The sequence below is a fragment of the Carcharhinus amblyrhynchos genome, chromosome 12 (genome assembly GCF_965287045.1).
Source record: "Carcharhinus amblyrhynchos chromosome 12, sCarAmb.v2.hapA, whole genome shotgun sequence".
NCBI lineage: Eukaryota > Metazoa > Chordata > Chondrichthyes > Carcharhiniformes > Carcharhinidae > Carcharhinus > Carcharhinus amblyrhynchos.
Window position 1 is genome coordinate 23,622,640 of NC_137335.1, and position 25,911 is coordinate 23,648,550.

Genomic DNA, 25,911 nt, shown 5'->3' on the forward strand with positions numbered 1-25,911 from the left:
CAAGGAAGATGCCGCTGAACTGGCTAGGGAGAACAGAGATTGCTCCCTGTGGAGAAGGCAAGTTGGCTTTTCCCAGTAACCTTGTATGAATGACACCTCCGTGATCTCACCTCTCATAGTGATCTCAAGATGCTGGCAGGTGGAGGCATCACAGACAGAATACAGATGGATTCCTCCATCACTTGCTCATCTGCTGTAATTGCCGCATCTCTGCTTGATGTTCCGCTGCCTGTTGTTGCATCTTCAGCATTGTGTTGGTGGCCAGTCACAGAGGCTCATTATGTAACCGGTATTCAGCATGTGGCTGGTCTTCAGCAACCCAACAAGTGCCAGAGACCTGAGCTGTTCCTGACTCTTAATTGCTGTGGACGTATGTCAGAATGGTGGCCTCTAGTAGGTGCTACTAAGCCTAATCTAGATCTAAGGAATGAAGGTGTGTTTCTCTGGGCAGGTGAGTGGAGTAACAGTTCTTCCCTGGTAGCTTCCTCAAGGTGAGGCTTATGCTGGCTCTCCTTGCCTACCTAGATCTGTTAGTGTCCATAAGAGAGAAAAGAGAGTTTTACTTCATGAGCAGATAGATTACAAGATTGTATGTCACTCACTATAAATGTCAGGATGCGGTGAACTCATGAAGGCGTCATTCATATAAGGTTACTGGGAAGAGCCAACTTGCCTTCTCCACAGGGAGTGATCTCTGTTCTCCCTAGCCAGTTCAGCAGCATCCTCCGTGAACCGTGTGAAGAGTATGATGCCAGTGTCCCTCCCTCGGACAGGGATGTTTCCTATCTATTGTGAGCCAGCTTGCCCTGGATGAATGTGATGGGAAGGGATGCCCCCTGTGTGTAGTGAGCTCTCCCTAGAAAGAGCTAAAGATGAAGTGTGATTAGCTTGAGAGATGGTGGTGATGTGAACAGGTGAACCAATCACTGGTGATATGTCTCCCCCCCCCAAATGGTTGTGTGAGATCCCTGAAGAGAGTAGCCTTTTGAGTACATGTTGCTATAATGAGAGTTTGATACTGGAAGGAGTTGAAGGATGGCTTACCCTGGTGGAGTGATTGAGATTTTTCATCCTCTTCCTGCACTGGATGGTATTGCAGGTGTGGTCACCAGCCATGATGACCTCCTTTGCCCTGGCATCCCAAGCCATAGAAGTGAGGCTGGTTTGCTTCTTGGAGCCATCTGTGAGGTATAGCACATATTTATGCTGTCACACTTCACAAATCAAGGTCTTGAGCGTGTAGGGACAGAAGAAAGGTGCGGTCTTCTCCATCTGGTTACTAGCCGTCTTTGTGGGTGTCCTGGAAGCAACTGGGCTACATGATATGCGCATGCTCTGGTGGTAATTAAATATGGTGTCTGGACCTTTGACCCTGTCAGGTAATGGTGGGATGGACAAATCAGTTCCCAACCCACCAGGTGATTTAGAGAGCTAGTCATTTGTGTATAATTAATGAGCTTCCAAGCACGGAAACAAGCGCAATTTCTCACCATTCAAATCAGCGGAAGATGTGCTGCAAAACCCGCATCCCATAGCGTTTAGCTTCAAAAACAGAAAATTCTGCACAAAATGTGAATAAACTATACTCCTGATTTAACCCTAAAGAGAGTTTGCAGTGATTGTTATAAAGTTTACCTCACAAACAGAGGGTTTGTGGAAACATATCGCAGCTTATTTCAAAAATTAAAGCACGTCTGCATAGAAACCAACAGCAAGAAAACACAGATGCTCTGTTTTGTCTCCCTCCCCATTTCTATTTAATTTGTAGAGGGATGTTAGTTCACATTGCTCCACTTTGAGTATTTGACTCATCTACCCCTTCTAGTTTGCACAGTCTGTTCATGTAAAGAATGCAGCAGGTAACATGTTCTTTGATCTATGTTACTACTTCTTTAATGTCAGCTTCAAGGATATTTGAAAGAGTAGCAAGGTAACAGTATAACCCTGGACCTTTGCCTAACATGTAGAGATGCCGGCATTGGACTGGGGTAAACACAGTAAGAAGTCTCACAACACCAGGTTAGGGTCCAACCAGTTTATTTGATAGTAATCTCATAAGCTTGTCAGGTGTGTGGAAAGTTCTGATCAGAGAAGGGCATATAAAGTCACATACAGTTTACAGAATACTGATTAGAATGCAACTCTTTACAGTTAACCTGCTATTCAAGTCTTAAAGATGCATACAATGTGAGTGGAGATAGCATTAGCATAGTTTAAAGAGATGTATATTGTCTCCAGACAGGACAGTAAGTGAGGTTTTACAAGCCCAGGCAAGTCATGGGGGTTACAGATAGTGCAACATGAACCCTAGATCTCAGTTGAGGCCATGTTCATGTGTGCGGAACTCGGCTATCAGTCTCTGCTCAGCGATTCTGTGCTGTCGTGTGTTGTGAAGGCCGCCTTGGAGAACACTTATCCGAAGATCAGAGACCGAATGCCCGTGACCACTGAAGTGTTTGCCAACAGGAAGGGAACCTTCAAACATCCGCACAATCTCAAACAGCAAACCCAGCCTTCAGGAGAACAGCGACCACACCACACAACCCTGCCACAGCAACCTCTACAAGACATGCCGGATCATCGACATGGATGACATCATCTCACGTGAGAACACCATCCACCAGGTACACGGTACATACTCTTGCAACTCGGCCAACGTTGTCTACCTAATACACTGCAGGAAAGGATGTCCCGAAGCATGGGCCACTGGGGAGACCATGCAGACGCTATGACAACGGATAAATGAACATCGCTCCACAATCCTCAAGACTGTTCCCTTCCTGTTGGCGAACACTTCAGAGGTCACAGGCATTCGGTCCCTGATCTTCGGGTAAACATTCTCCAAGGTGGCCTTCACGACACACAACAGAGCAGAGTCACTGAGCAGAGACTGATAGCCAAGTTTCGCACACATGAACACGGCCTCAAGTGGGATCTAGGGTTCATGTTGCACTATCAGTAACCCCCATGACTTGCCTGTGCTTGTAAAATCTCACTTACTGTCCTGTCTGGAGACAATACACATCTCTTTAACCTATGCTAATACTATCTCCACTCACATTGTCTGCATCTTTAAGACTTGAATAGCAGGTTAGCTGTAAAGACTTGCATTCTAATCAGTATTCTGTAAACTGTGTGTAACTTTATATGCCCTTCTCTGATCAGAACCTTCCACACACCTGATGAAGGAATATTGTTTCTGAAAGCTTGTGAGATTACTATCAAATAAACTGGTTGGACTCTAACCTGGTGTTGTGAGACTTCATACTCCTTTGCCTAACTGCATGGTTGAAATCAGAAATGCAGTACTTGGGAAATCAGAGGAATGAACCTGCACCTTATTATCCCAATGGCATGTCCCATTGGTAGGAATTAAATATTCCATCAGTGTACAGCAAATTTGAACCCTGCAGAGATTTACTTCAGACTGGTGAAAATGTTTGCTGAAATCTCCCCTTACTTGCTGCAGCAACAGTCTTAATATGTTCATGAAGCTGGTAATGAAATATTGCTCAGCATGTGCACTGTCACTGCCAAAGGTTAGTGTCATGATGTGGGTATGCCGGCATTGGACTGGCGTAAACACAGTAAAAAGTCTGACAACACCAGGTTTTAGTCCAACTCTCCATTCACTCTCCATTCACCTGACGAAGAGGGAAACCTCGAAAGCTTGTGAGTATTATCAAATAAATCGGTTGGACTAAAACCTGGTGTTGACAAAGGTTAGTGTGCCAACGTTAGGAATGCATTCTGCTTGAATATGATCTTATTTATTACATTATAACTGTGACTATAGGCTGGACTTCCATCCTAGAGGTGAGTAGCAGGAGTTGGAAAATTATAATGGAAAGCTCTTATAATTACTATTCTCTTTCAGTGGACTTTGCAGCCCTTTAAGCAGCTGCAGTGGAATAAGGAAATCACATTCCCTAACATAAATGCTCCAAGCAGTCAGTTGTTACAAGAGTGGAGTCCACATAACCTAGATAATATTGTGAGCTCCCAGAAATGACGATAAGGAAGATCATGTGGAAGGAGTTCAGAGGATGCCACAGAAATACAAGTTCTGGAAAATCCATCTTCCCTTCTTTTAGTTGGAAAAATAAGGTTGTGCTTTTGTTGTTGAATTTAGTGATCTCTCTCATCAAAACAGCAAATGACAGCATTTCAAGAAGCATGGGGAGCAAAGTTGCCTCTCTAGGCAGGTCCCTTTGTGAATGTGGGCTTCACCCTGCCCAAATTCCTTCGTTCACTACACTCGGGTGACCCAATACACTGTGATGCAGGAACAGAAAAATCTGTCCCATAAAGAGTTGAGAGTTGGAATAGCAAACATTGGCCAACCATTCTTGTACATGAAATGATGCTCCATTCATAATTGCAAGTGAACTATGTTGGTACTGAAGAGATGCAGCATACAGAAAATTTGGCAGTTGTGAAGTGAGCAAAACACATATGATAATGGTTCTGTGATATTGTAGAAATCCCTGGTTACCCACAATGAGACTAATATACCATGATGGATAGATAACTCTGCAAATAAAACTTGAGATCAATACAGTAGTACTCCACCCTGTCAGTACCATTTCCTTGACCTTCAAATGCAATTGATTCCTATCTGTCCATGACTTAATGTGGACTGCTAAGAAAAACAGGGTGCTCAAGAAATGTAGAGCCAATGACACTAAGGTCGGTGGTGTTGTGGATGGTCTGGAAGGATGGCAAAAGTTGCAGCAGGACATAGATAGGATGCAGGACTGGGCGGAGAAGTGGCAGATGGACTTCAACGCGGATAAATGTGTAGTCGTCCATTTTGGCAGAACCAACGGGATGAACGAGTACACTATCAAGGCCAGAAGTCTGAGTAGTGTTGAAGAGCAGAAGGATCTAGGGGTCCGGGTCCACAGGACTCTTAAATCGGCCTCGCAGGTGGAGGAGGTGGTCAAGAAGGCGTATGGTGTACTGGCCTTCATTAATCGAGGGTTTGAGTTTAGGAGTCGGGAGGTAATGCTGCAACTTTATAAGACCCTTGTCAGGCCTCATTTAGAGTATTGTGCGCAGTTCTGGTCGCCTCACTATAGGAAAGATGTAGAAGCTATTGAGAGGGTACAGAGGAGATTTACAAGGATGTTGCCTGGACTGGGAGGCATGCCTTATGAAGTTAGGTTGAGGGAGCTGGGACTCTTTTCCCTGGAGAGACGAAGGTTGAGAGGCAACCTGATAGAAGTTTACAAAATGTTGAGAGGAATAGATAGGGTGGACTCTCAGAGGCTATTTCCCCGGGTTGAAATGGTTGCTACGAGAGGACACAGATTTAAGGTGTGGGGAGGGAAGTTCAGAAGTGATGTTAGGGGTAAGTTTTTCACTCAGAGGGTGGTGAGTGAATGGAATCATCTGCCGTCAGTGGTGGTGGAGGCGAACTCGCTGGGGTCTTTTAAAAGACTTCTGGATGAGTATATGGGGTTTAATGAGATTGAGGGTTATAGATAGGTCTGTAGGTTGGTAGGTGTTGATGTGATCGGTGCAACTCGTGGGCCGAAGGGCCTGTTTGTGCTGTAGTGTTCTATGTTCTATGTTCTAATACTATCTCCTGTGGCAATGGTATGGTCCATGGCAGTGGGAGGTGTCTAAGTGCATCCGCATTCGAGATCTGTGTTCCCAGCCAATGCTGGAAAAGATAGCTGTATGCTGTAGCAAGACCCATCCCTGCACTCTGGCTGAAGCAGGAGGCAGCACGGGCAATTAGTCTCCCAGAAAAGTTCCAACGATAGCTTATAGTCTGACACGATGGTGAAATGCCATCCAAAGATGGACTGGTGAAATTTCTTCACAGCATAAATGACTGCTAGGTTTACTTTGTTGATTTGTGAGTACCTTTTCTCAGCACCTGACAAAGTCCTTGAAGCAACCACAATTGACCTCTCCATCCCATTTGCCATTCTATGGGATAGAACTGAGAGGCATCACAAGTGACTACTAATGGCTTGTTTGGACTAAAATGCACAAGCAATGTCGACATTTCTAAAGAATGTTTGATTTGGGCAAAAGCCTCTTTCTACTTTGATCGCTGATGCTTTCTTAAAAGCAGGCGTAGTGAGGTCAGAATTGTTCATACGTTCCACAAGAACTTTCCATAGTAACTGCCCATCCCTAGGAATGACTTCAGTTCTGTCACATCCCTAGGCTCTGGCACTCACATAATAGCTTTCACCTTATCTTCATGGGGATGCAACCCTTTTATATCCCCTTTGAAAACCAAGGTACGTATGCTCATCAGCTTAAAAGGTGCATTTCTCACATTTTAAATGTGTGCTAGCTTCATTAAACCTCTTTAGGACCTCTTCCAGATTTGCACCATGTTCTTCAGAAAATATGATGTAATCATGATATCATCCAGCGACTTTAGGGATTCCAGGCTCTCCACAAGCTCTTCATTGCATGCTGAAAAATGGTACTGATAGAACCCTTTGTGGGTATTTATTGTGACTAACTTCCTGAAGTTCTCTTCCAGTTCCAGTTGTTAATGAACATGACGTAGGTCTAGCTTATTATGTTTGAGCTCCTCTACTAACATGGCAGAGAGGTCCTCTGTCCTCAGAATGGGGTAATGATCCAGCGGAGCATTCCTAATTACCGTTAACTTGTAATTATTATTACAAGTACAGTCCAGTTGCAGGATGGGTCAAAGGGTGCGACCCATTTGGAAAAATACGTAAGTTTGATGATGCCCAGGTCTTTCAACCTTTTCTCCCTCTACTTTGTAGTGTAACACATACGGCATTGGGCAAGCTTGGAAAAACCTATGTACAGCCTCAGGGTTTAAGTAAGTTTTTGCTTTAACCCCATTTATCCAACTGAGTTCTGTCTGGATTACTTCCTGATATTGACGTAGGAGTTCTTTGAAGCCCCCATCCTAGACATTAAATATTTCCAGCCAGTTCAGTTTTATTTTGTTTTAACCAGTTACTCCCCATGGGACTGGGCCTGTGTCCATCAATCACCATGATGAGTAGCTGAGCCAGTTAGGTCCTGTGTGATACTGATATGGAGGTTGCCCCCAGTATCTTTAGTGTCTCTCCATTGCGATCACCAAAGTAGCCTCAGAATGGCTAAGACTTAAAGGTTGCAGTCCCTTATGGAGATGCTTTACCTATGACAGTGGCTGAGTACCTGTGACAACCTCCATCTTCAGGGGCAGCCATTAACCATTAAAACAATCTCAATCGGAGGTATCTTGCTAAGTTGGAGATGATTAAATGTTAAAGCTTCAGATCCCTCCTTTGGTTCCTCCACCAGCTTATTTACATGCATTGTATTCATGATTTCCTTTTCTTTGGAGTATTCTGTGCAACCTGCTTTGCTTTACACCTAGCTTGTAGGTGAACCTTCTTTCTGCATCTGAAGCAGATAAGATTCTTGCATTGACACATCTGTTGGGGTGGTCTCCCCTACACCAAAAGTATCTCTCAGACCTCGGTGATGAATAGCTTTTTTCAGGCTCCACTGTACCCTCACTCGGACTATTCCAAGCAGCAGTGTTTTCACAACACAACTAGTTCACTTCACTCTGCACACATTGCAGCTCACACATGCTTTGCTCAGTGCATTCAGTTGTTTAGGCCATCTCTGCTTTTTCTGTGAAAAGTTGGTTTCAGCAAGCAGCTTCTTTCATTTATTGTGGTTATTGATTCCACAAACCAAACAATCCCTCAACGTGGGTGGCATGGTGATAATGCGGTTAGCACTGCTGCCTCACAGTACAGAGACCTGAGTTTGATTCCTAGCTTGTATCACTGTCTGTATGGAGTCTGCATGTTACCCCCTTGCCTGCGTGGGTTTCTTCCAGGCAGTTCAATTTCATCCCACAGTCCAAAGATGTGTGAGTTTAGGTGGATTGACAATACTAAATTGCCCCTTAGTGTCAGGGGGATGAGCAAGGGTAAATACATGAGGTTATGGGGATAGAGCCTGGGTGTGATTGTGATCAGTGCAGACTCAATGGGCCAAATGGCCTTCTTCTGCACTGTAGCATTCTATGATCTATGTGTCCTGGTGTGAATATGAACTGGCGTGACAGTAATCTCTTCCTCAATGTCAACAAAACAAAGGAGATAGTTATTGACTTCAGGAAGCGTAGTGGAAAACATGCCCCTGTCTACATCAATGAGGACGAAGTAGAAATGGTTGATAGATTCAAGTTTTTAGGTGTCCAGATCACCAACAACCTGTCCTGGCCTCCCATCCCAATATTATAGCCTCTGCTTTGTCAGAAGACTGAAGAAATTTGACATATCACCTAAAGCGCTGATCAATCTTTACAGATGCACCATAGAAAGCATTCTTTCTGGTTGTATCACAGCTTGGTATGACTCCTGCTCTGTCCAAGGCCACAAGAAATTACAAAGGGTTGTGAATGAAAACCAGTCGATCACTCCTAGCAGCGTCCCGTCCAATAACACTGTCTACATTTCCCACTGCCTCGGAAAAGAAGCAAGCATAATTAAAGACTCCACGCATCCTGGACATACTCTCTTCCACTTTCTTCCGTAGGGAAGAAGATACAAAGGTCTGAGGGGACGTACTAACCAATTCAAGAATGGCTTCATCCCTGCTGCCATTAGACTTTTGAATGGACCTACCTCACATGTAATCCAGCAGGGATTACACTAGCTCCCCACATTCAGGGGACTAGTGGCCCGACTCCGCTGGAGTGAAGGGGGGAAACTGGGGCTCCCCAGGAGATCAGGCGTGGGGGACTGGTGTCCCCTGTGCATGGGCACCCTGGCAGACTGCCCAAATGGGGAGGGGGGGGTCAGCCTGCAGGAGGGGTCGGCATTTCGGGGAGTGGGTTGGCACTGTGGGTGGGGGTTACTGTTGCTATTGGAATAGTTTTGGAATGCCTTACTATCGTAGACAGTGAAATGTGTACTGAGTTTCAACATTTTCAGCTAGTTAGTGTAAAAGACAGTTTGTCCTAAAGATGCTAGTAGTTTTGAATGGAGATTGTGGTGGGCCAGGGCAGTGAGGGGGTGCAGTCTTGGCCCAGGAATGGTCAGGGGGCAGCGATCGGGCTGTGGGGGTGGAGAGCTGACACTGCAGAGGTCACGGGACTGGCCAGCAATCGAGCTGGCCAGGAATTGGTGAGGCTGTCAGTGCAGGGCTACTGTGTCAATCTTGGCACTGACAGATCGGTGCATGTGCAATAGCCCGGTCAATACTCTGATTTCAGAGGGAATAGGCCCCTCCCCTGCAACTAAATGATATTCACACTGGTGGCCTCTGCGGTGCACAGAATGTGGGAGATTCTTCTCTGAACTCCCATTGAAAAAAACAGCGTGAATTACTTCGAATTTTTTTGAGAGAATTCCATCCAATACTTCTCACTGTATACCAGTACATGTGACAATAATAAATCAAATCAGATCAGACTCACAATGGCTCAGCCAGCTGTCAAAATCTGTCCACAAAGTCAGAGAATGTCTCTCCTGGCTCCCTAGCAGCAGAGTGGAATTTGTACCTTTGCATGATAACGGAAGGTTGGAGATCATAGTGGTCTTTAACTAAGTTTAGCAACTGGCCAAAGGCTTTTAAGTCTGGAGCTTCAGGTGGTGTCAAACTCCTCACCAGATTGTAAGTCTGTGGGCCACAGACTGTGAGTGTATCACTTTCTCCTTGTCTGTGGCCGTTATTTTATTTACGCTGAAAAAAACCACAGTCTGTCAATGTACTGTCCCCCAACACTCAACTTCGGGGTCAAATAACTCTATTTTCCCAAAATCTGGCAAGTTTAAAACAAAGTCTGAACATTTTCTCCTTTGAACTTCAAGTGATCCTCACCCTCTAACTCTGCACTACGGGCTTTCGATGATGATCCAGATTGCCTTCGTCGCTAGTATAGAAACTCAAGGCAACTCAAAGTGGCAATTAACAAACTAAAAGATTTATTGACTGAGAAGTACTATGTACAAGTAAGGGTTTAATACACAACTGTACAGGCCTACACCTAACAATGCCCTGACTCCAACTGAAGCCCTTCAGCTCCAGGAATGCATGCCCTCGCTGCCGATTGGCTCAGATTTGCATGCTTGGGCTCCGCTGGTTCTGGCCCAGCCACATGAGCTGCAAAGACTCACCCATTAAAGGGGACCACACTATCACAGTGAGGTTGTCCATTTGAACTGAAGAATGGAAAAGCAGAATATTACTTAAATGGGGAGAGACTGCAGAATGCTTTGGTACAGAGAGATCTGGATGCCCCTATCCATGAATCACAAAAAGTTAGCATGCAGGGTCAAAAAGTCATTAGAAAGGATAAATTAATGTTGGCCATTATAGCAAAGGAGATGATGTATAAAAGTAGGACAGTGTATAAAACTGTACTGGACATTGATGAGATCAGACCTAGATTAATGTCTACAGTTTTTGTCTCCTTACATGTAAAGGGATAAAGATATATTGAAAGCAGTTCAGAGAAGGTTCGGCTTATTTCTAGAATGGAAGGATTGTCTTCTTCTAAGGAAAGATTGCATATGTTGGTGTTAAGAGTTCTGGACCTGAACCCCAAGGTATATTTTGAAGTCAGATTAGACACCAACAATTGCTTTTATTTTGGGCATAAATATGAGGAGAGGATGCATCATCTCAGGAGTAGTTTGAACAATCTTAAACGTGAAAAGAAACAACACTTAACTCCTAACTTATTACTAGTTCAGTTCCAATTTAGCAATATTTATTTTCTAGACTTAAACCCGCTTTCAAAATAGTTAGCAAACCCAGATATACTTGCTCTAATTTGGGTAACAGCCCTGGGGCTTTCAGAGAGCTTCTGCAGAAAAAGAGACTCTAGACTTCAGTTGCACTCAGCAACTGAATAGCAAACAGCTTTTCATCTGCTACAAAACTAGCTCCTCCCATCTCTAATATCACATGACTATCTGACCCTGTATACCCAATTCGCCTTCCACTATTTTAATCAAGAACCCGCCCCCTTCCTCATCACTACCACCCCTCCTCCCCCACCTACCACCACTGAGTCCTTTTCTTTGGTAAAAAAATGCATTAAGCTTTCTGCTAAGTCAGTATCCTGCTTTCCAGCATCTGCTGTATTCCTACCAGACAACTGACTGATTGTAGAAAAACACTCAATCTTAAAGCAGCACGCTTCAAATATATCAATAGCACAATAACGTCACGTTGGACCTATACCCATTGTATTCACCATATCTCTTGGCATGGGGAGGCTTCTGATTGGCACAGGGAACCTGAAAAGGAGACTGTGCTCCCTTACTCAGTCACTAGCTTGCCATGTTTCACTGAATCGGCTGGTGACTAAGTGCTGGCCTCACCCTGCTGAGGATTAGACCCCGCACCAGTAGGAGGAAGGACTTGAATATCCATTAATTGACTAATTAAGGGCCTCAATTGACCCTTCATCACCAGTGTACTATTCGCCAGGTCTAAAACCTTCCTAACAGCACTTTGTGTAACTATGCCACATGGACTGTGATAGTTCAAGAAGCAGCTTACCCTTTTCTTAGGTATGAGTAGCAAAATTTGTTCTTGCCAGTGATGCTCACCTTCCCATGAAGGAAGTTAAAAAAATGCACGGGGCAGACAAAAGAGGCAGAAAGGCAACTGTGGGCATATCTCTAACACAACAACTAGCATCAAAAATGATTCTACTACGAAATGCCCAAGAACTCAGTGCCACAGGAGATGGCAACTCTCCAGGCAGATGGTCACAGATATCTGTGTTCTTGTCACTGAAGATACTGAATCTCACAGCCCTGGTCACTATGCTTTGCCAGCGGTCATCAAAATTACTATAACCTTGGACTTCTTCACCTCTCGTTTGTTTGAAGGATCTGCTGCAAACGTTTGTGGCATCTTGTTTGTGACACCCCTGGTTCTCGCATGTCACTGATGCCTTCAGGAACAGAAAACATTGGGTTTCATTGCCATTGGTGGATTTCCCCAGGTGCAAGACATCGATTTCCTAAGAACTGTCACTTCACACATGGGATTTCTTTAATTCAATGCAACTAATAATATGATTCAGTAATTGTTAGCATTCATTTGGCAGCAGTATTTCATCATTTCATTGTCAAGATTAAATTAATTAATAACCAGCACCATGCATCAGATTTCAGGACAATGGTCCAAATCTCATAATCTCCTCCTGATCCATAAGTAAACAAAAAAAAATTCAAACTATTTACATCTTTGGGCCTTGTACAGTACTGAATCAACCTGCTGTACAATTGGCCCAGTGGGAAAGCCAGAATGGCAACCGCATACAGGTCTTGGATTCAAATTGCAGTTCACTCAGATTAAATAGTTTGAGCCTGACCTGCATATCCAAAGCAGGATTCCGCTACCTTCCAGCAGGTTTCCAATGCATGTATTAAATACAGCAAATTATAATTATATTTCACAGGAAAGCAGAGAGATTGAAGAGGATAAGCTACTGCCCCGATTTTGAGTCTACCCCCATACCCCACAATCTGCCAGGTTACAAACAATCTTTTATTCTTTTAATTCCTCCCCTCTTAAAAATCATAAATTTACTTACAGAAGTAGTTTAAAATATTTTATTCAAACAGCTTGTAGGATTTTGAAATTTCAGCATTTAGGCATTTTGTTTATTCATATTTCACTCTTCTAAATTTTAACCACAAACCCTCTGATTTAGTTCTATTTGTTATAGACCATATTAATTTCATCTTTAGATTTCCTGTTTTCAGATATTTCTCAATTGAAGACAACTAGGTTTTATATTTGTGACTTTATATTTAATCTTAGTCCGTCCTTTCTAAATAAGCTATATAGTCGAACAGCTTGAATGCACCTGGACTTTCAAATCTTATCAGCTAATTTCCATCCGTCATTTGCCAGATCATGTTGTTAACTGTTGTGTAGAGATCCCTTCCTATATCCAATTCCATCAAATTCCTTCCCGGTTCCTCGTGAAGTACTCAAAAAATACAAATAGACAATCCAAACCATGCCAACTGAATTGACCGATAGTTCTCTGCTTCCTTTGTTTCATGAATGCTTATTCTAAATGGAAATTCAGGGCTCAATTTTCATTGACTTTAATTGGTAGAACATTGCTCATTTCTTAGTGAAGGTCACCACTAATAGTGAAAGACTTATAATTATTTAATAATCTTTCAGCACATTTTCTTCCTACTCTTCCCATATCTGTTTCGGCCTGTGAGCAAAGTGAACGATTTGATTTTATTAATTCACAATATGAGCATGGCAGCAAGGCCAGTGTTTGTTGCTCATCTCTAATTAATCTTGAGAAGATGGAGTCGAGCTGCCTTGAACTGCTGCAGTATATATGGGGCGGGATTTTCTGGCCATGCTCACCCCAAGATCAGAAAACCCCGCCCAAGGTCAGCGGACCTTTGCATGGTCCGTGGCCCACGCACTATGATTTTCATGGCAGACAGGACGGGAAAATCCCTGCCATGGCATTGCTACACCCTTGTGCTATTCAGAAGGTATTCCAAGATTTTGACTTATTAGCAGTGAAAGAACTGTGACATAATTCCAAGTCAGGCTTGAATTATAATTCCAAGCGTGCAGTGTGAAGGGCAACTTGAGGGTTCTGCTGCCCTTGATCTTGTAGAAAGTAGAGGTCATGCATTTGGAAAGTGCTGTCAAGGAAAGCTTGGTGATTTGCTGAAAGACACTGGATACCCGATGTCCTGGTTTCCAATAATGACACAGCCTCTACTCGCACTGAATTAAATGTCTTTTGGAGGTCCATGTAGACCTCATTAGTGACATTGCACTGATCAATTCTCTCTGTTGCCTCTTCAAAAAACTTCAGCAAGTTTGCTCAACACATCTTGCTCTTAAGAGATTCCTGCTGGCTTTCCTTAATTAACCCACGTTTTTCCATGTAGCTATTAATTTTGTCTCAAATTATTGTTTCTAGAAATTTCCCCACCACCAAAGTTAAAATAACTGGCCTATAGTTATTGGAGAAGAGAGAATTAGAGAGGTACAGAGGTTTAGGGAAGGAATTCAAGCATTTTGGGTGTCAGTAGCTGGAGGCTCAGCCAGAATTAGAGGAATGCAGAGTCCCTGCAGTGTGGTAGGGCTAGCTAAAACTACAGAGATAGTTTGAGATCATTGAGCAATTTGAACATGAGGAAGAAGTGTTGTGATGCACTGTTAAACAGATAACATGAGTACAAGATGCTTGCTGGGAACTTGGTACATGCATACAACAAATTTCTCCAGCTCATTCATAGAATCCTACAATGCAAAAGGAGGCCTTTTGACCCATCAGGTCTGCCTCGACTCTCCGACAGAGCATCTTACCCAAGCTCTGTCCCTGTAACTCCACATATTACCATAGTTAATCTCCCTAACCTACACGTCTTGTAAACTAAGGGACAATTTACATAGTCAATTAATAAGAAAATAGTGAAAAGTCAATTAACCCCAGCACTGGCCCTCCTGACTCCAGCTGGAGCTGGGGAATCTTTAACTTTATTACCATTGAACCTCTCCTGGGCCTCTCCACTATCTTCAGAGCAGTACGATACTGCTCTTGTGCTCCGGACAGTCTATTAGGATGTTTAAAGTTTGAAAGTTTATTTATTAGTGTCACAAGTAGGCTTACATTAACATTGCAATTAAGTTAATGTGAAAATCCCTCAATTGCCACACTCTGGCACCTGCTCAGGTACTCTGAGGGAGAATTTAGCATAGCCAATGCACCTAACCAGCAGGTCTTTTGGATTGTGGGAGGAAACTGGAGTGCCTGGAGGAAACCCATGCAGACACGGGGAGAGCATGCAGACTTCACACAGACAGTGACCCAAGCCAGGTATTGAACTTGGGTCCCTGGCGCTGTGAGGCAGCAGTTCTAACCAATGTGCCAACATGGCAAGTTCTTACTAGAGTGATGCAAAGGCTACTTATGCTAAGACCCTATCCCTGTAATTTGAGATGCCTTCTCGATCTGTTCACATGGGTCTTCCACTGGTGAAAGAGCCCCACATGAATTTTGTGCTTAATGGTTTTCTTCTATCTTCACGGCCCAATTAATTTTGCTTCTGTACTTAACAATATAACGTTTGTCTAAGATCTACTTGATCCATACCAATTGAAATTTACCTGTGGCACTGTTTACAGTGAGTTGATTATTGTGCTGTTTTAATAAGGACAACTACATTTTGACATTCTATAACTTATATGTTATTGGCTACCAAAGTTCAGTAACCCTTTGGAGCTCCAAAGTGTAACAGCTGTGAAATTCTCAGGCCAATTAAAGGCTATTTCAGTCAAGGTTTCTCTAAGTGTGATTCATGGAGGTAAAAATTCTAATGTGAAAATTTTGGTATCTTTTGTCATGCACCTTCGCTGCTAATGGATAAAAATACAAGGTTGGAGAAATCCTGGAATTTCTCTGTTTAATCTTGCAGAACATTGTCATTGCAGATAAAGGAAAACATTCATGTGCTGCAAGCAGAAAAGGAAATCAAGCACTTCAAGGGTTTCCGCCCACATTTAGAGGCTTTTTTCTTAATGTACGTTTAATTTGCAGTTCTGTTCATGCTTATGCTAAACATCTGCTATGCACCATGATCAGCCTTGGGCCACATTTCTCCACATTAATAATGCTTGTCAGCCACAATCACCACTTTTTAGATTGGCCAAAGTATTTCACTCCCAAGTGGGCCTGTTAAGTAAACAAAATCAGCTATCATACTGTTAAAACCTTCAGTTAACTCCATCCTTGCACTGCAGTTCTAAACATTGATCTGAATTGTAACTGAGAGGAGCTTGCAGGTTTGTGTGTAAGTTTTTGTGTGAATTTGTGTTTGGGCAGTGAGGGGTGAAGGTGTTTTAAAACCAGCGAAAACATATGCTTGAGATGGACCCTTTCATTTTGTCGCTAATTGTGGTCAGTGTGCTTGGGAAGCCAGTCATTGTCTACTGCAGTTCAATGATTTTCCGTTTCAAAGACAGCCTCTTGGGTACTACACCTCTATCCAGCTGAGCAGAGATTGGAAATGTGGACTATTGACCAACTACTCTTGCTCACTTGTGAAGTGTGAATCACAGGACGAAAGCCCCTTTATCTGTTTATTTGGCCCTAGTGAAGTGCACGTATCTGAGCTGGTGCACAATGTGCATGAGTCATGCGACAGCGCATCATCACAAGAACTCAGCTCTTCTGAGCAATTGTTGGCACAACATATACCTAGAGAAAGGCAAAACACTGCAGATGTTGGAATCTGAAAGAAAAACAGAAAATACTGGAAAAACTCAGCAGGTCTGACAGCGTCTGTAGAAAGAGAATAGAGCCAATGATTCGAATGAGGACACCCTGACCCGAATCGTTGTCTCTATTCTCTCTCCACAGGTGCTATCAATCTGCCAAGTTTTTTCTAGTATTTTCTGCTATTGCAACATATACCTACTTCTATTGCATGAATGAAGGCTCTATCAGAGATAAAGGACAAATTGGTACTGGGGATAAAGTATTAATGTTGTAATTTATTGTAATGAAAATGATCATATTGAATTAACTTTTGAAATCAAGTCACATAACATAGCATCCTACTATTTAATTGTGTCACTAGATAGCTGGGGGATTTCCTTTTCTTCATCCCTGATGCCTGGAGAAGCCGAAACTCCACCTATCTCGAGTTTCTCATCCTCCGTAATTGTGAGTTGGCAAATGTGTAGCACGCCACCTCCATTTCTCTCCCTCCCATTCGTGTTTATGCACATTTCATCTGCATCCAAAGAAAAACAGCCCAGCAGTGACTATAATAACATAACGTTCCACAAGTAAATGGTGAGCATTTGGTCAGGATGACCACGAGGGAGAGATAAATTGTATGATACAGAGGTTGAATGATAGTGGTGGATCAATAGCGGGGAGGGGGGTGAGAAAAATTTCATAGAAGGAGAAAGATGGGCGTGCATATAAGATAAATGGGCATAATGAGTCATGTGATGGACTCGGCTTGACAAGGTAGAGTGGGAGGATTGGGTTGATGTGCAAATTAGAATATAGGTGAATGTGCAACTATGTTCACCTTTTCTGATCTGGCTGGGTTATTAAAACACTACCTGCCCTGAATCCAGGATTATAGCACTGCACTCTTGATGTCCCCCGGCTACGATTCCCATGGCTAGTGGGACAGGAAGATTCTCCCTGTTGTGTCACTAGCAGATTTAGTACACCTTGCCAGAATGGGAATAATAAGGGCAGGTCTAGGTGAATCGAACAGGAGTTTCCAAGTCAAATTTTCCAACATCTGGAAATGTATTCCTAAGAATAACCCAATGTGGGCATTCCATTCACTTGTGGCAGGAAGGTAATTAGGCTCATTAATGAACCATTTAACTTTAGTGGTGGCTGAGAGATTCTCCTAAACTCACTCAGCTCTCCCATGATACTGGACATTTTAAACAGAAGAACATCATATGATTTTGTTTAATTTCTTCTCCTGCTCTTTTAGTGATCCAGTATTGGTATTTCCTTGTGTGGATCAACACATCATATGCTTGGATTGCTTCCATTTATACTGTGTGACACGCCTGAATGACAGACAATTTATCCATGACCCGGAACTTGGATATTCCCTCCCCTGTGTAGGTGAGTGTTATATTGAAATGTAGGATATTACTGTTTTATCTTTTGTCAAATATCATTGCTTTCACTAAAATTGAAAAAATGAATGCAGTTGTAACATGAACTCTGAATTTTAAAATCTTGCATACTCTACATTTGAAGCTTAAGTTTAATGGTACAGTTTAATAGTTTGACTGCTAGTATCAACATCACCATGAGAGAGAAGGTGGGAATTGGGTATTGACGGGAAATTATATTATAATTATATGTTGGAGACAATCTGTCAGGCAGGATTTAAATCAATACAGCTTGGGAAGTGTTGACATGTTTTTGCCTTTCTCTCCCCATGGCTGCCAAAACCCTGACCCACACCTTCCTTGCCTGCAGAATTCATTTCTTGAATAGTGCTATTGCCAGTTTCCAGTCTTACATAAATTTCAGATAATTCCAAACTACAGAGTCTAAAACTGCTCACACATGAAATAATACAATTCTAATAGCCATGAATTCCCTGCTGTGAGGAGTGGGAAGAATGCGGAACCCATTTCCACGTAGATTGATTGAGGCAAATAACACTGAGCCATTTGAGGGGAAACTGGACAAAGAGATGAGGGAGAAAGGAAAAGAGGTTATGTTGATCGAGTGAAATGAAGCGAGAAGAGTTGGAGGAGGCTTGTGTGAAATATAATGATGGGCATTGATTGGTGGGACAAAATGACATATATCATTTGCATGCTAGCCACATTTGGATGCTTTGCGTGGGATTCTCCCAAAAAAATTCTAAGTGTCAAATTGCGTAAAACTTCTTCTCCCAGTGGGAATTTCAGAAGAATCTTCCATACTCTGTGTATCACAGACAGCCCTAGCATGAATCACAATAGAAATCAGGGGTTGGGCCTATTACTGGTGGAGACGCCTGCAGCACAGTGCTGAGTAGGCCATTGCGCATGTGCCAATCTGCCAGGATGGAGATCGGCACACGTGCAGTAGCCCCACACTGCCAGCCTTCTGATCACTGGCCAGCTTAATCGCTGACCAGCCCTGTGACCCCGCAACACTGTCCCTCTGATCCTGCCAACCGCTGATCGCTGGACTCCTAACCACGCTTCTTTCTACTCCCAAGGCTGCCTCGATCCTCCTCCCTCCGGCTCTGGCCCCAATCACTGGCCCTCCTCCCTCTGTCATCGCCAACTGCAGAGAGGCAGCAGGACCCCTTCTCATCCCCACCAATCTTTCCCACTGAGGCCCCGCCCTCCAATGCCAAGGTGCCCCGTGGACATTTCCAGTTTGCCCCTTGGGCAGTGTGGGGGGACAGGCTTACCACCCCCCCCCAACCTCCTTGGGGGCCTCCATGTCCCCCTTTCACTCCAGTGGGGTTGAGCATAGGTGTTAAGTTTTAACTTTTTATCTTATTCCACTTAACTGTTATAAGGGGTGAGAATATAATTAATTAGGACAGTTAATCATCACAGCTTGGTTTGGGTTAATTTCTAATTTGTTTCATTATTAAATGCTTATTACATCCTGAAAAAAATGTACTAGAGAAGTTACCGAGTCAAACGGCTTTGGAGGTTAGTATTAACATCAATAGATATGTCCATTAATTCTAGAAGTGTTGCTCTTTCATTTCATGTTGACTAGAGATCATGGAACCTTCCTCTGGCTTGGAAAACTGTCATGTACATTTTTAATGCTCACAAACTGCACGCCCAACCCACATGTCACTTCACATGTCATTTATTTCCTTTCACAGTGGGATTGGGCTCACAGTGCAGTTTGCAAACCATGCTGGAATTCTTGAGGAATATCAGTTTGGAGGCAGACTGGTTAAAAGGCCTTCTGCAATTCTCTAGTACAGTATCCCAGCTTCCAACAGTGTTTAAATGCCCCCCAAACTTTATTCCTCAACTTCCTCATCCCACCTTCCACCTCATGCCAAACCATGCACCCTCTGATTTCCCATGCCACCTTTATGATTTCCCATGCCACCGTTATGCCCCCATGTAACCTCCACGTACTTCAGATCACCCATATCACCCCATGTCACCTCTTCACCCCATGCATCTTCCATAGCCATTCATCCAGTATCCATAATGTACATTCCTCAGATTTCATGCAATATCAATGGAATATACTTTGGGGAATAAAAAAACGTTCGCCATAGAATAAAAGCCCTGAGAAAAAATATAATCGTGCATTCTGCCGTTTGAAAAAACCTTGTAATGCTTTCAATCCTATTTACTTGTCGCAATAAACCAGAAACCACCTCAAAGGGAAAATATGTTATTCCAGGAACATCTGTACTTTGAATGTTTTCTTCACTGGACTTGAAAGGTAATTTAGGTCTAGTAAGTAAACTGTGATATTTACATCTGGGTGTGGTAGCGTTTCAGAAATGACCATGATTCTATTTTTTTCCACTGTACTCCTGACCCTGCACCATTTTCCTCTGGTATTTTTGAAGGCTGGAAATGCTCCGAACCCACTGAGGTTGGATTCCCCATTTCAAATGTGGGACAAGAATCAGCTTTCCTCCCACACACCATGTTCATCTGGTAGCACAGGATTTTACAATTTTATTTTATTTCAGTTTCAAAGCAGAGAGACCTGTCAATCAATGTAAGGAGGCAGGTGGTTAGATTTTTTCAAGTGTATGCATTTTTCCAAGTGTTGAAACCAGTTTATTACATCAACCAGACCCATTTAAATCACAGTAAATTTGATGACAGCACAGACTGATTGGACATTTTGTAACATTTTTCACTGCATTATGGTGCTTTTTCCATTGGAAAAGCAATGCAATATGCGTGAACAATATATAAAGTTGGTCAACGTAAGGGTCAACTTATCTTTAACAGACAGTTCCCTACAATAAATTATTGAATTAAAAACCTATCTACATTACAATACAGCACCTAATGGTGACATTTGAGGGTGCATAAACATTTTACACTTGCTTTTTAGAATGTTCTGGAGTCCTTGACAAGCTTTCCATTTTCCTCATAAATTTTCAAATCTGACGAAATCTGGTTTTACCAAATGAACATGGTACGTCGGAGGAAATCTGTTTTTTTCCCTCCTTGAAGTAGTTTGCAAAAGAAGAAGTGAAACCAAAGGCTGTCAATCAGAATTAGATTCTGGACAGAATTTTACCACCTCAGCCTACCTAATGCAAATGGTGGCGAGCTGGGAAAATATCCGATTTGTGCCTTGTGCCAAACGGTTTGAGATTTCCCAGCCTGTTTTGAGTGGTGCAAACTGCATCATGCCAAAAGCATCCGCGAAGCTTCTTAGCATGAGAGTGACTGGATTTCAATATCGTTACTGAGCTCGGCACGCAATTGTGCCCTCTCCCAGGTGCTTCCCATCTCTCTGGCTTGACGTCAAACCGGCCCAATTAGTGCAGGTCTTTAAAAGTGTGGCTCAGGCACAGTTGTAGCAAAGGAGAGCTAGGAGGTGAGTATTGCTCAGCACCAACCTCCAGGGGACAGGGGTGTGGAAATATGGAGGATGGAGAGGGGGGGGGGAGACATGATATATTCATCTGCTGCTATGTTGTGGGATAGGGTGGGGGCTTGCATGGATGTGGAAGATTGGGGACTGTGTCCTTGTGTCCACAGATCATGCGTCATCATGGCTTGTGATTCATGTTATGGTTACTGGTCACTGACTAACCTCCAAGGGGTTGTAAATTACGTTGAGTCCCAACTCTACTAATGTCTCACTGGTTACCCTGCCATCAAGTTTTTAGGTGTTCAGTTCACCAACAATTTGTCTTGGCCCCCCCCATGCCGACACTATAGTTAAGGAAGCCCACCAATGTCTCTAGTTTCTCAGAAGATTAAGGAAATTTGACATGTCAGCTACGACACTCACCAACTTTTATAGATGCACCATAGAAAGCATTCTTTATGATTGTATCACAGCTTGGTATAGCTCCTGCTCTGTCCAAGACCGCAAGAAACTACAAAAGTCTTGAATGTAGCTCAATCCATCACATAAACAGTCTCCCATCCATTGACTCTGTCTACACTTGCCGCTGCCTCGGCAAAGCAGCCAAAATAATGAAGGATCCCATCTACCCTGAATATTCTCTCTTCCACCTTCTTCCTTTGGGAAAAAGATATAAAAGTCTGAGGTCACATACCAACTGACTCAAGAACAGCTTCTTCCCTGCTGCTGTCAGACTTTTGAATGGACTTACCGTGCACTAAGTTGATCTTTCTCTACCCTAGCTATGACTGTAACACTACATTCCGCACTCTCTCATTTCCATATCTATGAATGGTATGTTTTGCCTGTACAGCGCACAAGAAACTATACTTTTCACTGAATGTTAATGCATGTGACAATAATAAATCAAATCAAATCAAGATCAAAAATCTGTCTGCTGGACAGGCTCTGTGGTTTATTGTAGACATTTCATCCCTGACCTCACTAACAGTAACAAGGAGGAAAATGAAGATAAATATAGACGGCTAGAGGATGATAGAAATCCATTGATTTGACAGCAGAATCCTTTAGAAGGCACGGCTCATTGAACTTAATACTGACATAAGGATTCAAGAGCAATGGAGAGGAGTACTTGCTGGGAGGTCTCAGCAACTTCAAATCAAAGCTGTATGCATAAGCTGGGGCTGAGTGTGCAGCTGACTGGAACCCGCCTCCCCAGTTGAAATTGATACCTTCTGTCTGTCAGAGGACTTCAAAGGGGTCTGCTCTCACCTGAAGCTTCTGACAATGAGAAAGGAAAATCTCTGCTGCAAAATGGAGTGCTGCAATGAGTTAAAATCATGCCTGTGTGGTGTTGGGGGTGGAGGGGGGGGTGGGGGGATGCGGTGGAAAGGTGGGGGTGAGGATGTCTTACATTGCTGAGGGGTCTTTTGTGCGCCTTCAACCCTCAGGGTCCAATACACCAGCTGCTCACTTGTGTGGACCTGTATGAAAGCGGATCCTGGAGGGGAGGCAAGTGAATAGCGAGGGCCATTTGACTCAGAATGCATATTAATTAATCATATTCAAATCTGTGGTCTGGAATATGCATCAGGCAGGAACCTGATCAGGGCTGGCCCCGCAGCCTGTCACAACAGGTTTGGCACTCAATGCAAAGGCAGCTTTTCCAGTGACTCTCAATTCTCTGGGCCATCACAATTTGTAATGAGAGCCAGTGTGCCAGGAACATCCCTCCTGTTTTTTCCACTCGTGAATGAGTCTAAAACTAAGGGCTATAAATATGATAATCACGAATAAATCCAAAAAAGAAATTCAGAAGAAATGTCTGCACTTAGAGAGCAATTAGAATGTGAAATGTATTACCACATGAAGTCATTGAAGTAAACAAATTGAAGCTACGTAAGAACCCAAGGCAGCAAGAAAGATATATATGGATGTTGATAGGGTGAGATGAATTAGGCTGGGAATGGACTCGCATGGAGCATGAAAACACTTGCATCAACCTGTTGGGTTGAATAGCCTTGTTCCATGCTGTAAATGTTACATAATATTATCCGCTGTAAATCTAAACCCACACTTCACAACAACTGATCCATTGTCACTCATCCAGTTCTAACTGGAACCAAAAAATAAAGTAGTATAAAATCACTAATCCTGTACTCCTGATAAGAAGCCAAAGGGAATGTGTTTTGGAGATAGTATTATAGCGCTGCAATGCTGATTCTCTAATCTGCAATTACTTTGAAATGCTTCCTTTCTGGAAATGGGGTCTATGGTTAACTCACCTCTATTGAGCACTCTTTTCATCATTTTTTCAATTCCACTTGATAGTTATTTGTCAATGTGCAATAGAAATAAAGCATGTCACAAAAACCCACAATTTGTATTCAACTTGTGCTGCTGCCGATCATAACTTATGGCACATTGTTCTTATGGGTCATCTTGTTAGCTGATTAGTGGAATATAAATTATGTCGCATGGGCCTTTTTTGTACAGATTGCAAGATGCTCTCTCTTCCTTGAAGAGTTTCAACATTTGTTTAATAGTTTCCTATCATAATTTTTCCTTGGGTCTGTCTTGATTCTTGCTAGAGTATGACTTGCTGCTTGACTCTTATTATAGGTCCATCATGCACCATAGCAATTATAGGATTCTTCTCCCCTGAACCGTTCGTTACAAGGTTTAAACTTATATAAGAGTTCTGTTAGAAGCTGCTATCCCTTATCTTTGGATGCTTCTGTGCCTTGCAATGGAACATTCATGTTGTTATAAGGTGCTTGACTCCCTGGGTCCCTGTTATAATGAGGACAGTATATATTCTTGTTTATTTGTCTCTATGTTCTGTTATATAGAAAATCACGAATAATTGAAAATAGCTACAGTTTAATCAGGGTGTTCAAAGAATGTGACATGCAACAAACCAAATATTGGGTGATCTTTAATCATCTAAACTTTAAGATGATTGTGTTGAAGTCATTCCTGAATGTTTTTAAGTGCTTTTTATTCTAGTTATATATTGGGCTTACTTTTTTGCTGCAACAATTGCAACCTGATAACGTGCCCATGATGCAATGATACATTGGCTGTGAAGGGTTTGTGACATCAGTAACCTAGAATTATTGGGTGGGAGTGGTATCTAAAATTAATTGCTGAGCAATTGTGTGATATTATATATGCAACATATTTTTAAAAATTAATTGTATTTTCCTTCACCGATGTTTCAGTAAAGGATGATGAATTGATTTTGATAGTTGTCATTTGCCTCAGGCATTTTCTGAAATTTGTGCAAAAAGAAAATATATGGAGCTTTAAGAACATAAATATTTAAATGAGTAAAGGACATGGTGTGCCACACACAAGAGAGGATTTTTTTTTCAATAATGGCATAAACACACAGGGGGGGTCACCTCAAGGGCCACTGCAGTTTCACCCTCTATTTATTTAGCAACACTCCTCTAGATCTTTCTTTTTCATTCACCATTTGTGCCACTTTCTCTTTCTTTCCAAGCTAATATTTAGCACAAAGCACCAATGTGAAAAAAACAAGGTTATTTTGATGGGGAACTTTGATAAACTGAACAGGAATTACTGTATGGCTTTGAGTCCAACTTGATAGGAATCTGAAATTGTGAAGAGACTTTCCCAGTGGAGATCAGTGGAATCCCTGGAGAAGCAGCATAAAGGGCCAAAAAACAATCCATTTTGTTCAGGGTTTCTGATGAAGTGACTGATGAGAGATTGGGATGAATTGGGAAAATTACCCAATATAGCTTTTATAACCAAAAGCACCAGTGAACCCATGAGATATAGTGCACATCCTGACTCAGTAATGACCACTGACCAGCTATCATCCAAAGAATTTAAGCTGTGGTACTTTTGAGTGATAGTGGCCACAAAATTATGACATTGCTAGAAATACTCAGCAGGTCAGGCAACATCTGTGGAGAAAGAAACAGAGTTATCATTTCAGAACTGAGAGATGTTAGAAAAGGCTTTTAACAAGTACTTGCTGTACAAGGAAACATGCTTAGGGATGGGAAACGTACTGGGGATTAGGTCTGTGATAGGGTAGTTGGTAGTGATTAAATGACAAAATGAATTATGGTACATGAAAAGATTGATAATGGGTCAAGTAAAGAAACAAAAGACTTGCCCAGATAACGTGCGAATGGTTACAGTAGAATACTGGGTAGGGTTAGGTGGAGGAAAGCAGGGAAAATGACGATGTTTGACATGGCCTGGGATTCATCCATACTGAATCAGATATATAGGGGGTGATTCTCCCTAAAGTTCTGAATTGGTGGGAAAGCTGTTCTAGATTGTGACTGTTTTTTCAGTGCAGCTTCTTACTTGAATCTCCCCACTCTGTGCATTGCAGAGGTCACAATTTGGAATATCATTAAAAGCCCAGGGGGCATGGGGCTACTGGTACCGGAACTCTGCGCATGTGCAGTGGTCCCGATTGGTCAGTCACCCCGTTTGCTGGCCAACTCAATCGCTAACTTTCCAGCCCCCACAATGGCCCAATCGTGGCCCCCACAACAATTCCCAAGCCACCCTGACAACCCCCCCCCACAACACCCCACAGAGCACTCTGGTATCCAGCCCAACCCCTCCCCCAGCAGTGGCGATCTGCCCACCCCCCTTTCCCTGGCAGACTCCCCCCTCCCTGGTGAACCCTCCCCCCCAAGATTGGACTTCCTCTCCCCTGGGAGGCAGGCCCCACCCCCTCTCCCCCCTCCCCCGAGAGCCCACCCCAATCGCTGGCCTCCTCTAGCCCAGACCGATCCCCCCACCATCATCAATTGTTCCTCGGTCCCATCTACAACAGGCCCTGCCCCTTGGCA

At 43.0% G+C, this 25,911-nt stretch overlaps 1 protein-coding gene across 1 annotated transcript in view; it reads left to right on the forward strand.

The window, feature by feature from the left end:
* Positions 1-25,911, forward strand: part of prkn (parkin RBR E3 ubiquitin protein ligase) — a 1,024,997-nt gene that overhangs the window by 631,412 nt on the left and 367,674 nt on the right. Inside the window, exon 7 of the mRNA XM_080200221.1 lies at positions 17,499-17,635. Within this exon, the coding sequence (XP_080056347.1) occupies positions 17,499-17,635 (137 nt within the window). The remainder of the gene's footprint in view (positions 1-17,498; positions 17,636-25,911) is intronic.